This window comes from Protopterus annectens, chromosome 3.part0 (genome assembly GCF_019279795.1).
Source record: "Protopterus annectens isolate FY-2018-M chromosome 3.part0, PAN1.0, whole genome shotgun sequence".
Lineage (NCBI taxonomy): Eukaryota > Metazoa > Chordata > Ceratodontiformes > Protopteridae > Protopterus > Protopterus annectens.
The window spans coordinates 195,538,141-195,554,248 of record NC_056731.1 but is presented as its reverse complement, the minus strand read 5'-3'; the positions used below and the strand labels follow the sequence as shown (position 1 = coordinate 195,554,248).

Genomic DNA, 16,108 nt, shown 5'->3' with positions numbered 1-16,108 from the left:
TGGTTTCGGATTCTCAAGGTACAAGGACTAAAGCACAAGTGTTGTTTCCAAGTGATAACCAAACTTGCTCTTCTCCCAGCACTAACCCAACACTAACACTGCAACCAATCATGGACATAAACACAATATGTGGTAACATGATAGCCTAAAGTTCTTATTACATAACTCAGCAGCAGTTATTAGGAGAACTTGTGCTTCTGATAAGAATATAAATATATACCATTAAATCAAGTCAATAAACTAGTCAACAAAAGAAACCTTCCCAACATACTAAAGCAAGCAGCACAGGGTTAGAGAACACAACACTCCCAAAGAAGTGCAAAATCTCACTGCAGTCCTGAAAGGTTGAAAAATGCCAGATCAATATCAACAATTGACTATGTATTCAAGTCACTGAGGTCATATTGATCCAAGTGACTAGCATCTGAGCTTATTAGTATACCAGGGGGCATTCTCTAGAGGATGCAGCTAATCTACAGCTCTCTTACTAAAAAGGAGGCACGAGTCATGGGCCTCTCCATTGGCATCTCCAGACACAACAGACACAGAAGCAGTCAGTGTAGCCATCAATGCTTGTTTCAGTCTCCCTAACACTTCCTCAGACTTATTCAAAAGTAATTGCGCCTCCCAGCAAATGAACCCACAAATGAGCGGGATGGAGAATCCTGAAATTTCATTGGGGCTGCTAACATATTCATATTACAGGTTGGAAGGTTGTTTTCTTGAGCAACATATCAGTGAAACAGTCATGATCACACAGAACATTGGATTCTATAATCTTGTGCCAAAAGCACTTTATTTTTCAGGGAATAAATTTCAAATCTAACCATACCAGGTCTCAACATCTTCAAACATAACTACACTCGTTCAATACAGATATCCTCACATTGCAGACTCTACCATTGAGCAAACTATCTCCACATGTACAGCAAGTAGACTGTTCCTTCTTCCTTCTCAAGAGTACCAGTGAAAAAGAAGCTTTAGTGATGCAGAATGTCCACCAAATATATGAGCTTAACATCCACAACATCTACCCCAGCTATGTCGAGCCCATATGATGATTCAAGTCTTTCATCTCAGTATCCACAGCAAAGAGATTGTCTGAGTGAGAGCAAAGAGATTACTCGACTCAATATTAATCAACCTGCTATACACCTTTTTAATGTAAAGTTCATTTTTTGTATTTCAGAGAGAACTTGACCTAGGCTGACTGTTGACTGTGAATGATCTATCAGTGATATCTGGTTTATATTGTCTGGAGAAGCTCAAGAGCAAATTGTACAACTACTACACTAGAGGCTCTAATACCCTTGTCCTTACCAACCTAGCCCCCCTGCCTACACCCCATCTCACATATTCTCATCCCTGGTTATATCTGACCACAAATTAGTCATCTTCTGTGTCAGGCCTAGTGCTATCACCCCACCAACAAATGAGAGCATCTTCAGGGACTTCTCCAAGGCAGACCTACTTCAACTTGTAAATGAACTATACAAACTTCCTAATAACCCCATGTCACATTCACCCGGACTCTACCAACATCTGAACAGTTGCAAGTCAGTACCCCATCCATCCCAAATATAATGGTAAGTTCAGTAATAAAAAACACTGGTGCAACTCCCATATTAATAAACTTACAACAAAAGAAAGAAAAGTTGCAAGAAATCCCCATTTCCCACCTCAAGATTACATATGGACCAAACCAAGAAGTAACTTAAAAACACTATTAGAAAATGTTAAGAATAGTATCAAGTTAAGGTTGCTACAAAATCCAAAAAAAAAAAAACCTAGAAATCTTTCTTCAGTTATTTCAGAAAACTAAGGAGCAATGTCCAACAATGCACAGAGCTAATTCATAATAGTATCATCCATTCTAATCCCAAGGATAGAGAATTATTAGCAGACAAACTTAGTGCATACTTTACCCCTCCTACCCACATCATTGTGTCCACTTTAGAACAATTTTTAGAATCCCTGCAAAGGTTAAAAATAATACTTCAGTGGGACTGGATAATATGGGGTTATCTCAGAAGAATTTTACAACTTTCTAAGAGTAGAACATCCATTTTTTTCCTGAAGCATTTGGAATACCATAAATTCATAAGAATTTAGAAGAACCACCATTTAAGGATCATTATTTCAGCTAGTGGGAGTCCAACACAACCCCTAGGTGTCTTTATTGACAGGTTATTCAAAGGGGTACTAGATCCTGTACATTATTTGTTAAAGGATTCCTGGGATTTTTTTGACTAAAATCAACCAGATGTGGCATTCCAGTGACTGTTGTTTCTCTACAGGCAATGTAGTGGACCTATTTACATCCATTCCACATGAAGAGGGCCTTGAACTATTTCATGAAGCAGCAAGGACTTTGACAAATTTCAATGAAACTTTGCTAAAATTTGTCATGATGGGGATAGAATTTATCCTCAAAAACAATTTATTTTTGAAGGTGAATATTATAAACAGTTGAAAGGTTTGGCAATGGGGGCAAGTTGTGTCCCATTATATGCCAACATGGTCTTACACACGTGGAAAAGTAAACATGTATTTAAATCGGAATTCCATACAAAATGGTTCACATATATACAATTTTTGGATGATGTGTTAATTATATGGAAGGAGTGAGATAACCAACCTGTAGTGTTTGTAGAGTACCTCAACAATATATGTACTTATTTTAAATTTACTTCCATGACCTCTAACACAACCATTAACTACCTGAATGTAGCAATCTCAAGGAACCAGGCAGTAGATTGTTTTACCTCAAAGATATTCAGGAAATGCACATTTTCTAATGACTTCCTGGATTACAAAAGCTGCCACCCTAAATTCATCAAGCGTAACTTTTTTAAGGGGCAACTTGTCAGGGCAGGACGCACGTGTTTAGACACCAACAGTTTACCTCAAGAGATGGAAATGATTACAAACATGTTTAAAAACAGAGGGTACACCAACAAAGTATTAGAACCCATAAGGGCTCAAATTTTGGACGGGTGGAGAATGAAATTCAAGCCCCTATTAGATGAAATTAATCTTGCTGATACTATAAACAAGACAAAGAACAATTCTCAACATAGTGACAATATGATAATACCATTTGGTGTAGGGAAAAAGAAGGTGAGAGAAATTATATCTAGAAACTGGACAGTTTTTAAGGGCAATTCTGATGTCCTAAAAATTCTAGGGAACGAGCCAAACTTTGTTTACAAGATGGGGAGGAATTTGAAATCAATACCTGAATACCCTGTCAAAATCATTTCTCTACTTGATAAAGGTACTACTAAGTGCGGGACATGCAGGCAATGCTCCTACATACTTGAATCTAATAATATAGTATTAAAGGACAATGGATAAAAGGTTAATTTGCACACAGGAAATTGTAACATCATGGATATAGTTTACATTTCAATCTGCCAAACTTGTGGCAGTTATTATACAGGTATGACAGAAAACTTAGAACAAGGATTTACAACCATCTGTATGAATATCAAGGGGTAATGTGAATAATTCACTGTATAAACACTCCTTACAGTGTCAGGACTTCACTAGATTTAAATTTGGGATCTTAGAACAAGTTCTATTAATTGCCCAAGGTGGGTGGTGGGAGCTCCTGTTGGAGTTAAAAGAACTTTTTCGGATAATAAACAAACTCCAACACACCAATGAGAATATTCCTTTGGCTCCAGTGTTAAAAAGACAGCTCTGGATGTAGCATAGTATTTTTCTTAAAGCTTCAACATTTTATACTTTTAAGATAAATGTTGTAAGTTGTCAGTTTATGGAGCGGTGTGGATCACTAATTACAGAATTTTTAATTTGTAAATTGTCTAATTAACTAGAATGTAAATGACACCTATTATATAACAGGTGCTTATGGAAATAACTTAGTTCTGAAGAAGTCTCTGTTTTGGTGAGGGAGACGAAAGCATTCAACTTTCTTTGTGTTTGGAATAAAGTGTGTTCATAAGAATTTTGGTCCTGTTATTCCTGTGGAGGTATGAAGCTTATGGTGTGGACCCAGTGAATTGCTTTTCTAAGTTGGTTTTGGTCAAATATACTGGCAATTTCATCTGTATGGTTTTGTTTTACAAGTTTCTTGTGGAATTGTTATTAATATCCACTGTAAGATATCTTCCAGTATAGCTATACTGTCACCAGGAGGGAGGTAAAGGACAGTAATACATAGTTGTTTGTAATTGTTTATTTTCAGGAAAGTACTAAGAAGCTCTGCTGAATTGAATTTTGGTACTGGTTTACTGTATGGGGAAATGTGGTAGTTGTTGGGAATACTACAGCAATATCACCACCTTTCCTCTTTATATGGTGATTACAAATGAAGATATACAGATATTAAAAGTTCAAGTCCAAATCCTTGAGAAAGTTTTGCAAAGAACTGTCAAAGGGGAAATTACATTAACCTGTTATATAAAGATACCCAAATGCAAGGACTCCACAGATATTCAAACAGCTCAGGCTAGCAAGTTATATACAACTCTACCTAGATTATAGCTAAGTATATTAATCTTTTCCAGAGCAGGGAATGTAATACTTTTCCAGAATGTAGTGTGCAGACATTACATTAAAAGTAATACAATTGTGATATCCAAGGACCAGTGATCTTTCCAGCTTACTGTCAATGATTTTACAGATAGTGTCCCCTTTACAAAATATAGTTACCTAAGCAATGATACACATTACATCAGATAAAGCTGTGTACTTGACTTTATACTTGAAATCAACATTTAAGTGTGTTATGCAACTGTCAACAGTTTTTCTTTAAAATTTGTAACAAAATGTAAAAATGTTTCAGAAATAGGGTTTATGTTGTTGGGTACCACTGGTAAGTCTGCACTGCCATTAGGCTGCTCTGTTGACATTTAATTCACAACACATACATATGTCATTTGTTTAAAAGGACAGTCCCAGAGACTTTTTGTTTTGATTCTGGTCTTTGTTTACATTTTCAGTCTGTCTTTCTGAGCACATCCCAGCTTTGGCTGCAAGGGTTGGGAAGGGGTCTTAGTCAAACTCCATCTCAAATTGCAGTTGTACTCACAACAGCTCTCCCTGAGTCATTCATTAGTTTCACCCGTGTTTTTTATAGTCAGAGAAAAATAGCCTTTCAGGAATTTTATGACCTCATAAGCTATTACCTTGCAGGAAAGCATATCAGCAGTGCAAAGCTAAGACATTAGTAAACAGAGCTTTCTGTTCATTTTACTTTAGATTTTATTTTGTACAGATTTTGGAATATTAGCTTAGTGCTATAATGCCATGCATGACTACCACTTGGTAAGTTTCAAACAGCAGTAGAAGCAGCCTTCTTTTTTCAAGTTTTGTTTTTTGAAATATGAATATCAGCAAAGTGTAACCGTTTTCTAGCCTGCTTTAAGAGTGTGATGCAAGCAACAGATTCATTTTAAACAATGAACTCCAAAACTTACTGTCACTATAAGGGCTGTAGAATACGGCAATCTGTGATAGTTATACACACTAATTCTGAGATTGCTTTACTGCAGAGTAAGGGGAATATGTCAATAGACTAAGATTTAGTACATCTTCACTAAACTGTACTCTTGACTACACTGCTTACAGTTAACACTACACAGAATAAATAGAGAAAATAAAAAGCTTTGCAATTAAGATAAGGTTTTAATAGTTCATAAAAAGTAAACACTGAGAGAGTCTTGCCTAATTACCCCCACCACAAACGCACACAACAATTTAATAACCTTATTGTTTCCCAGTGATCAGGGACTGAAAGTTTTGACAGGAACTGAATAATGTTAATTGTGTTCACCAGAAGGAATGAAAACAGGGCTGCATAAAGTAAATTGAAACCAGGAGTAGTGTTGATAATGATGTGGTTAGTGGGTGGTGACAACTGGGAAATATCAGGACAAATTTCTTTCCGTCAGAATTTTAGAATCTGGGATTGTCCTTTAAGATGACAAACTCAGTTAAAATGAGAACAATACCATTAAGATGATCTATGATGTCAGAGCTAAATAAGACATTTTTTAGAAAAAATAAATATTTTCTGTCATTTTTAAAAGTCATACCAGAAACCATATTTTAGAAGTGCAGATTGACATTCAAGAAGGCATTGTCATCATGCATATGTTTTTGGCTTCAGTCCCAAAGGACTATGCATTTCTGTAATACTTTCATTTTATTTAAATTCTTTGACACATTAATCATCTTTTAATTAAAATTCAAGATGCAGCTGCTAATTGGTCTCTAAACTTAGAAACACAATCAAAGTTAGCTATAGAGACAAATGTGTTAGAATCCATCCCTGAAAGTGCCACCCCATCTTATAGATACCACTCTAAAATAAAGGAACCATAAATAACCAGTCAGCAGTATGGGGGTCAGACATTTTGAAAAATGTTAGTAACAGAGCAGATATGATTTGGAAAGTTGATTTTAGAAAACCAAGTGTGTTTATACCCTCTATGCCTAGTCATGTTGACATTTTTATTAGAGCATGTGAGAGAGATTTGTATAATTTGACAGGTAGGAATGTTGCAAAGAAACACTTTAATATGAGTAAAAGCGAAATGAAAGCTTTATCAAGTTTATGTGAAAACCCTAATATTGTTATATGTCCCTCTGATAAAGGGGGAATTGAATCTAGGCAGTGATTTTTTTTTAAATTTATGTTGAATATGTCTCCACAATGCATTGAGTTTTTAGATGTAAAAGTGAGCTTGCATCAAGGTAAACTTTTTACTAGAGTACATAGGAAGTTATGCTATATTCCATTGTTTCTCCATCGTACTAGTATGCACCCCACTCATGTGTTTTCAAATATTATGGTAGGTCAAGGGATAAGGATATCACGTTTATCATGTGATGACCTTGATTTCAAGAATGAGATGGAATATTTGAATGATGCATTCATGCAGAGAGGTTATTCGGCATTAGAAATTTCCAAAGCATTCAATAAGTTTTTTGCAGAATGATATAGACGAGCAAAGCCTTTCTATTCTGAAAGGGGAGGTGCACATGAAAAAATGGGGTATAAAAGGAATGGGCCAGCTTTTAGGGACAGGTTACCAATGGTACTATCATTCTCAAGTGATACGGATGTCATAAGTAAAGTGGTATACGATAATTGGCCTATTTTGTTGATCGATCATGAAACTTCAAAGATAGTAGGAAGCACACCTAAATTGTTTTTTAAAAATAAAAGAAATTTGAAATAACTTTTATGCTATCCAACAATGTATAAGACTCCTTCCATATTTACAGGTACACATAAGTGTGGATCCTGCAATTTCTGTAGCTTTATAGACGAATCCAGGATTTTTAAACATCCAGTTACTGGCAAGCTATGGGAATTGAGATGTTGGGCTGACTGCAATACTGTTGATTTAATATATATATATATGTATATATATATATATATATATATATATATATATATATATGTATATATATATATATATATATATATATATATATATATATAGCTGTGTATGCTGTTATCATTTTTATGTAGAAAAAAACAACCAATCTCTGAAAGTAAGAATAAGAGATCACGATTACTGTACAAGGAAACAGTTTGTGTACAGTGCACTGGCTAAGCATACTTTTGCAATGTGGGCCAGATCACAAATTTCTTTTTCAGGTGCTTCATGTTATGCAGGGGTCTAACAGACTAGGGCCGGTTGTATCAAATACAGAAAATGTAGAACTACAATGGATTTTTAGATTAGCAGCTCACAGAGAGTTTGGCCTGAATGAGTTTGTTTCTGTTAAGCCAGTGTTAAAATTAAAAAGACTAAAGTAAGTAGTAAATTTAGCTAATGTCTCTCTAAAAATTTTGGAGGGAAACTTTGTTCTTTTAATTGAATAATTGATGTTAATGTGAGGTATAAGAAGTGGTGGATTTTATTGTATTGTTGTCTGAAGAAGCGGTCTTGGATAACCGTGAAAGCGCTTACATTTGCACAATAAAAGTTTTAACTTTTGGAGATGCGTGGTTTGTCTTGAAGCAATATTACTGTTTTTTCTGTGTTGCCTTGCCTGTGGGTTTTTGCAATTTATCTGTACGTGGACTTTTTGTGGATACTTGGGACTTTTTAATATATTTATTGTGGATACTTGGGACTTTTTAATATATTTAAGTCTTAATTATGACAATCTGTCAGGGGGGAAGGAAAAAATATGTACAAAAAAAACCTCAGTACGGTCAGTAAACTTTAACAGAAAGACTGTGCAGTGATTACCACTGTTACCTCACATTGCTTGATTTGGTGATTCAGTTTCTAGTGTGGTGAATTCTGTACAGTTTTGCATTTTGGCCTTTCATTGACTGTTTTTTTTTTCCCCAAGATCTCTAGTTTCCTCCCACATCTCTAAACCTATGATAGGACAGAACAGAGAAATGATGAAACTCTAAACTGTCCCCAGGTATTGGCAATGTGTATGTGAGTGCACACATGTCCTGTGATCAACCAGTGTTGGATTTTGTACGGTTTTCTGCTTTAGCCAGTTACTTGCTCGGGCAGATTCTGGTTCCGTAAAACTCTGAATTGGATAAAGTGGATATTGAAAAAAATGAATGGAAGAACCTAGACAAGGCAGTGGTACACATGAAGAAATCAGGGTTCATGGGAAAAGTCTGAAAACAATGGAAAAGATGATGGCAAAATATGATGAAAGTTATCTGGAGTAGCGGGTATACTTATACTGTAGGATTCAATTATACAATGTACAAAGGATACAATGTGGGCAGAGACTGTGACACATCTCAAAATGGAAAAAAAAATAAATTAAGCCTGTTAAAAACACTTACAAGACAGAAGGATATGCCCCACATGAAAGGTCACGTGGACACTAATGATCTAACAGAATACACTAAATGAATATAGCAGAGAACAAGATATATTTTGCAGATTTCATGTATGATGCAACAGTCCACTGGGGCTCCCTAGGAAGTCATATAACTTCTAGGCCTTGTCCTTGAGCTTCAGCAGTTCATACTTGGAGGATAATGTTATCGACCTGTTATCCAAGTATGGGAATATGTATGCAAATCCATTGTCTTCTGAGGTCAGCAGCTATACTGCTTTCAGAACACAAGTGAGCTTCCCTGTTCAACCACCTCTGTGGTTTTTGCAAAGGTATGGTCTATGGCAAGAAGTGTCACCCACATCCATTGGCAACATAACATTCAAAAGATCTTACTTCCTTTACAGGCACCTTTCTGTGACTTTCAGTCCCTATCAGGAATTCTTGCATGGAATTTACAACCCAGCTGCACACTCTCATTCCTTCCCCCTAAGACAGGGGATGTTACAATGCCACTCCACTCCTCTTCATCCCCCAACTCCACCAGCTCCTTCAGTGTTAAAGCCAATAGTCAAACCCAGTTTGCCTGAGGAACAGTCAGGGCTTTACCATCCACTCCACAGATCTCACTACTTTATTCAATATTATGCCACAGCACAAAACATACACAAACTTTCTTCTCTTAGTTTAAGGAGAAACAAGGACCTGGCCAAATGCCATTAGCTTATAATATGTGATAACTAATTAAAATGTCTTTAAAATGGCTTCACATTATCACCTGTAAAAAAAAAAAAAAAATCACAAACTGTACGTTTGTACAGACAAGCACATGCCAACGCAAACCTCATTGAAGTAAAGTGAAGTCAAAAGAGTACCATGGTCAAATTAGATCAAAGGTTATCCTTACCTGGCTGCTTTTGCCTTGGCTTCGGCAAATTAACTACACAGGTGTGCGGACACATTAACACATTACAGGGGTGAAGTGAGCCTTCCAGGAAAAGCTGTTTGGTTTCTGACAGATGAATTCCACCAAGTGGAGTTTTGGGGAGGGTGTTTGCTGGTACGAGTGCCAAACAGTAAACTCCGACTTGATGAATGCTGTCAATGGCCTGAAGGATAGAAAAGAGAGAAATACAATGGTCAGATTTCTGACTTATGAGCAAGTAAAAAAGAATACTGGCTGATGTACAAACATTTTTCCGGCAATGCTAAAAGTTTATAAAATGTGTTTCCTATTTATGCATACATTTGGCTTGCACAATTTTTTTTTTTTACAGCACTGAGTTACACATCTCAAAGCAACAATAAGGGATATTCTAAAAATGCATTTTAGTTTCATAAAGATGTGGTGTGATGCATTTACAGTAGCAGATGGTTAACCAGATGGCAACAAAGGTGTGTTCATCTGAAGCAGGAAAACTATCTGATAAACTGTGAAGTTTTGCTATCAAAAGAACAGAATTCCTTCAAAAATCTCTTGCAGTCGGTCAAACATTCTTGATTTTGCGATCAATGAGCTGCACAACTACTTTTCTAATTGTTGCAAGAATTTTCCTCACACAAACAACCTAAGGAACACAACTGCAGGTGGGGACAATGTTGCAAAAATAGGAAGTTAACAGCTGTTAATATACTCGAGTGATTCAGCATGAAACCGTAATATTCTGTGACTAAAATCTTTGCTCAATAAAAACAAAAAATAGCCTCCCTCGTGTTCAGGGCCAGCTACACCTTGTCTCAAGCTTTTAATGCTCTAGAAACAGTCTCAGTTTTTGTATTCTTTGTAAAACAGTCTTTCTGTTTATAGTAGTAGGATAAATTGTCAGACACCTTTATCTAAACCAAAGACAGTCCAGACACTGAATGCGAAAACCCATTCAGAGATATAAGTCAGCCATATGCACAAGTGTTATTGACCTTCCCAGTGTTGACATCAGCACTTAATAAAGGATTTTCGACTGAAAAGACTGCCTGCCTTGCTTGGATTACTTTAGAATACTTAGTAATACTGTAAAATTATATATTTTCTATTATTACTTTTTGACTTGACGAGTTTACGCTCGCTACTTCTACTACTATTGTCTGATCTGATTAATATACAGTGGTTAACTAGAAATATATGGACTGAAAATCTTCCACACAAAGAAGTTTCTTACACTGTTCTATGATAATATTTCCAATCTAGTGGTCTAACAATTCAATCATAGCAGAAATAGAAAAAAAAATCCCAAAATGCATGCTTATCATAGCTCTGAAGGTCACCTTGCTGGTACAGAAGAACAAATTACCAAAGTTCATTGTGACAACTGAACACAGGATGACACGAGTGCTTCTACCCTTTACATTATGAGCACTACTGATTTTCCACTCTATGGAGAAGGGTCTGAAAGTTCTGCATGTCAGGCCAGATGACTCGTACATTATGATACATACTGCAGCAGTAGGGTGGGTAGGGGTCCAGGTGGAGAGATGATAAAATCAGCAAGCAAAGGAGAGTAGTATTGTTGGAACTGAATTCATCCTTAAGTCTTGGTGAGTGCCTTCATGAGGTGGATCCTGTTTTTACAAAATCTCACCAAGATGACATTGATACATAGTGTGTATTTTATACAACATATATCATGAAGACAAGTATGCTAAAGAAAAAAAAATCAAAAAGACAGCTAGGTGAAAGTCCCAGGATAAAAAAAAATCCCCAATCCTGGTAGGCATACTGGTGCCAGGACTGGAAAAGATGACAGTGCAGAATCCATAACAGACAGGAACATTCTTTCAATAGGGTTTGGCCAGGGTCAGGGGTGGATGGCTCCCCTGTTGTGGAAGGTAGTAGTCCACAAAAACTACAAAAACTGATGGGCCAAAAGAGAGCCATAAAGACGACAGAATGGACTACTGAGGATATGAAAGAAATTATATACTGTTACTATTATGCAAGAAACGTACAATTTCCGGATAGAAGATATTCAAAAGGACAGAAAGAAATTAGAGGAAAGAAAGATACTAGCACAAGAAAAACTGTCAAAAGCGTCAAATGAAAATTTGTGTTCATAATACAACAGATTTATGAAAAACATTATACAGACAAAGAAACCTTGGGCTGTTTGGAAAAAGAAGTGACTGAGGAAGTGCGAGAAAAAAAAAACTAGATATTTTTGAAAGGTATAAAAAAGAAATATGGACATGGGAAACAAAGAGCGATCTAATATGATGTAATATTTATGCAAAGGAGAAAGCCAAACTAATCAATACAATAAAAGTAGCTCCAAAGAGATTTGGAGAGAAATACAGGTAAAGGCAACAGATATATTTTGCAACGCAAAAAAGATCATAAACAGGGAACATAGAACAAAAGATTAGTAAAACAGTAGCTAAACAAATAGAAGATGAAGTTGTGTAATACCTGTGAAGTGAAGGGTTTAGTGTAGAAAGGCCGGGTCTATATTGTAAGATCGACGTTTGAAAACATCGAACAACATATGGTCGACACCATATGGTCAATGTCTTCAAACATCGACCTTATAAACCCCCCCCCCAAAAAAAAAAAAAAAAGAAAAAAAAGTACCCTAACAGGTTTAAGTAGGGGGGGGCAATCCCCCCTGCACCCCCCACACCCCCTGCTACTTAAATATACCAACTTCGAGACCGCACTACATTGCAGTAAATGGAAATCTCCCCTTACGGAGATTTCCATTTACACGCTCAAGATTCTGAGTGTTCCGATATTCTCGAGTCAACAATGTTAGATTCGACATTGTCAGCTTTTGAGAATATAATATAGACCCAGAAAGGCCAACACAGGTTATGCCACAGCAGGATGGAACAATAAGTCCCCAAAGTAAGGAGAAACAGGTGGAAGGCAAAGCATCTGATCAGTTGTCACATGAAGATACTCGGGAGCCTTCAGAAGGAAACTAGCATAAAAGTTCAGTTGGAGCTGCACAGCAAGGGAAGGAGCAGGAAACAATAGCAACTCTGCTGCAGTCAGTGTTGTGGAGTGATAGGATGATGGTGAGACCTGATATGAAAGAGCAATGGATGACGCAGGATGCTGCTGAACAGAATATGTTACAGGAAGATGATCTGGAACTTTCTGCAGAATACCCGCAGGAAATGAAAAATAAAGAATGTGTCCTCAGCTAAGAAGAACATTATCTTAGGGAAGAGATGCATGGTTTAACAGAGATGGTTAGACATATTAAGATATATGAAAGAAATAAATTATGGAAAGTTAATAAGACCCAAAATTATTAGATGTCTGATAAAATAGATGAACACAGTAATAAAGAGCATTAACAGAAATGTATGTGATACAACAGAAGTAAACATGATATATTACTGTGCAGCTAAATTATTAACAGATAACGTCTTACCACAAAAGCACAGAGCAGTAAGTGAAAGGAAGGGAATAAATCAAATACCATCATGGAAGCATAGAAAAGAGAAAACTATAATGCAATTAAGACAAGAAATGCCACTATTACAGGAATGTAGCAGAGGGAACAGGTCAACAAAAATATTTAGAAAGACAGATGTGATAAAAGCAATGTGCAGCATCGGAACAGACCAGGATCTATCATACACTATTGCAAATAATAAAGTAAAGCTATCAGTACAGGCAGAAAAACACAGAAGATATTAGATAAATATAAAGGAAAAGTACAAAAAAAGCAATTCATTGATGACCAAAAAAATATTATAGAAAATTGGGAAGCAAGCAAAAGGAATAGAAACACCACAAAAAAAGGGAAAAAAAGGCAGATTCTAGAGAAAGAGCTATGAAGTCCCTGTAACAAAGATGCTGAATGGATAGAAAAGGAAAAAGAAATAGTAAGAATTTCAAATGTACAGGATATGAAATGGGATGTAGTGATGGCTACAGAAATTGAAACAAAATTAAGAAACTCTCCTAACTGGAGAGCCCCAAGCCAGGATGCATTACCTAGCTTCTGGCTAAAAGTATTAGCATCTTTACATGAAGATTTAGCCCTGAGTAAAAACTACTTATATGCACATCCAGACCAGTTACCAACCTGGTTAACAACAGGGAAAAACAATACTCCTCTCCTTAAGAGCAAGTCTGCAAGCTACCCTAAAAACAAAATTGCCTTCCGATGATGTATAAACTATATACTGGAATTGAGGCCAATAGAGTTTGTAGTCATTTAGAAGAAAATCATGGCAATTAAACAAAACGTTATCAAAAGAAAGTCATATGAAATAAAGGGTCATTAAAGTCGTAATGAAAAATTGTAAAAAGGGGAAGAATCTAAGTAAGGCATAGTTTACAAAAAAGCATTCAACAGCATCCCACATTCATAGAAAAAGAAGTACTTGCAGATGTACACAATACTGCCTACATTGATCAATTACATCACAGTGACCCTGAAACAGTGGCAAATCACTTTGCAGCTAAGCCACGATAAAGGACAGATTATTATCCCAGGGATAAAAACTTAAAGGAGGATATTCCAGCGTGGCTTCTTCTAGCTTGCCCTTAAACCCATTAAGCTGTCTACTTAGATCAAGTCATGGTTGCAATCTGGTTCTCAGAAAACAACCAATTGCAAAGACTTCTCTTCTTTTTGTGGATGATTTAAAACTGTGCAGTTCATCAGATAAGGAGCTGAAGGCACAACAGCAAGTGGTTAACTTTCTCAGATAATGTAAGAATGTCATTTGGTCTTGATAAATCTGCAAAAGCAAGATCTGCAGTAGAAAAGCTGCAGCACCAAGAAAATATCAGTCTGGGACAGGAATGTGATATGAAGGAACTTGAGCAGGAGGGAGTGCAAAAATATTTGGGAACTGATGAAAGACTGACAATAAAACATGAACAAATGCGAACAAAACCCATTAAGGAATATTTTAGAACACTAAAATTAATACTGAAAACAGCTCTGACACCTAGGAACAAAGTCCAGGCTATAAACCAACTTGCTCTTTCTGTTCTAAGAGTTTTGGGTGATTGGCCCCAAAAAGATATTTGATCAACTGGACAGAAAAACAAAAAAAATGCTTCATGCTTATCAAATGATATGTAGTCAGTGTATATCAAGATTATATATTCTTCATTCTGAAGGAAGTATGGTCCTCCTCGAAAATGATTACATGTACAGATCAGCAATCGTAGGACTGCATACATATCTGCTGACTTTACCAGATTCAAACACAGTGAAAGTTTTAAAACATGAGCAGAACAAGTCTAAGATGACTTCCCTGTTTAGTTTAGCAGAAGCACATCAAGCGGGAATGGAAATCAAATCAGATCAGAAGTAGACAAAAATCAGGCAGCAACTGAATGTGCCAAAAAACAAAAGAAAGCATATAAGGTAAAGGATCAGATAAGAAGGCAAGGAATGTGGAAAATGCATAAATGTAGCTGCAAGTATAGAAACTCTTTGAACAACCTCAAGTCAATCAGGACTATATACAGGAATGGTTAAGGAGAGATGAATTTAAACCAAAAGATGAAAGGTTAATATTGGTCGCCAAGGATAGTGGACTACTGACATGCTGGTTTACAAAGTCCACTGAACATGGGGGAGAAGCAAGCAAATGCAGGCTCTCTAAAACTGAACTGGAAATAGTTACACATTTTGTTGCTGGGTATGACACACTAATGGCAGAGGGCTTTTAAACTGAAAGGCATAATAATGTGGCAAGACTGTTGTGTTGGAGATGTACAAACATTACAATACTGAAGTAGCTGAGAAGTACTGGAAACATGAGCCACAAAGCATTATACAGAATGATGAAGTTTATATCACATGGATCACCCATTACCAACAATTCAAACAATAGATGTAAGAAAAGCAGATACAGTAGTCCATGAAAAGAAAACAAAAGTAGCACTGATCATTGAAATTGCTACACCCAGTGATTATAGTGTCTTATGTACACAAAGTCATAAAATACCAGAATTTGCAGGCAAAAACAGCGACAATGTGGAAGAAGGATACCCAGACAGTTTCATTAGTAGTAGAGCAATGGGTTTCATAAAAAATAATTTACAACCGTTACTTAGATATACTACTGATTCATATTATTCCATATGAATTACAGGAAGAGTTAATTCTGGGCATACTGTGGGTACAGCACAGAGTACTTTTGGCTAACATCAAAGACTGAAACGATGCTAACTTCATGAAGTTTAATCATACTTGGGCTTAGAAATGAGGTCCATTTCTATCATGGCACTAGAAACCCAAAAGATTTGGATCAATTAAACCCAACAGTCATTACTATGAAGTCAGTTAGTGCAAAGCATTAAAGCAATGGGCTGTTAATAAGCGACTTTCTGTGG

General features: G+C 36.3%; 1 protein-coding gene across 10 annotated transcripts in view; it reads right to left on the bottom strand.

Annotated features, from left to right (window-relative positions):
- DIP2C (disco interacting protein 2 homolog C) overlaps positions 1-16,108 on the bottom strand; it is a 2,757,794-nt gene that overhangs the window by 836,540 nt on the left and 1,905,146 nt on the right. For all 10 annotated transcript variants that reach the window (XM_044064688.1, XM_044064689.1, XM_044064690.1 and 7 more), the window contains one exon: positions 9,713-9,914. In XM_044064688.1, the coding sequence (XP_043920623.1) occupies positions 9,713-9,914 (202 nt within the window). The remainder of the gene's footprint in view (positions 1-9,712; positions 9,915-16,108) is intronic.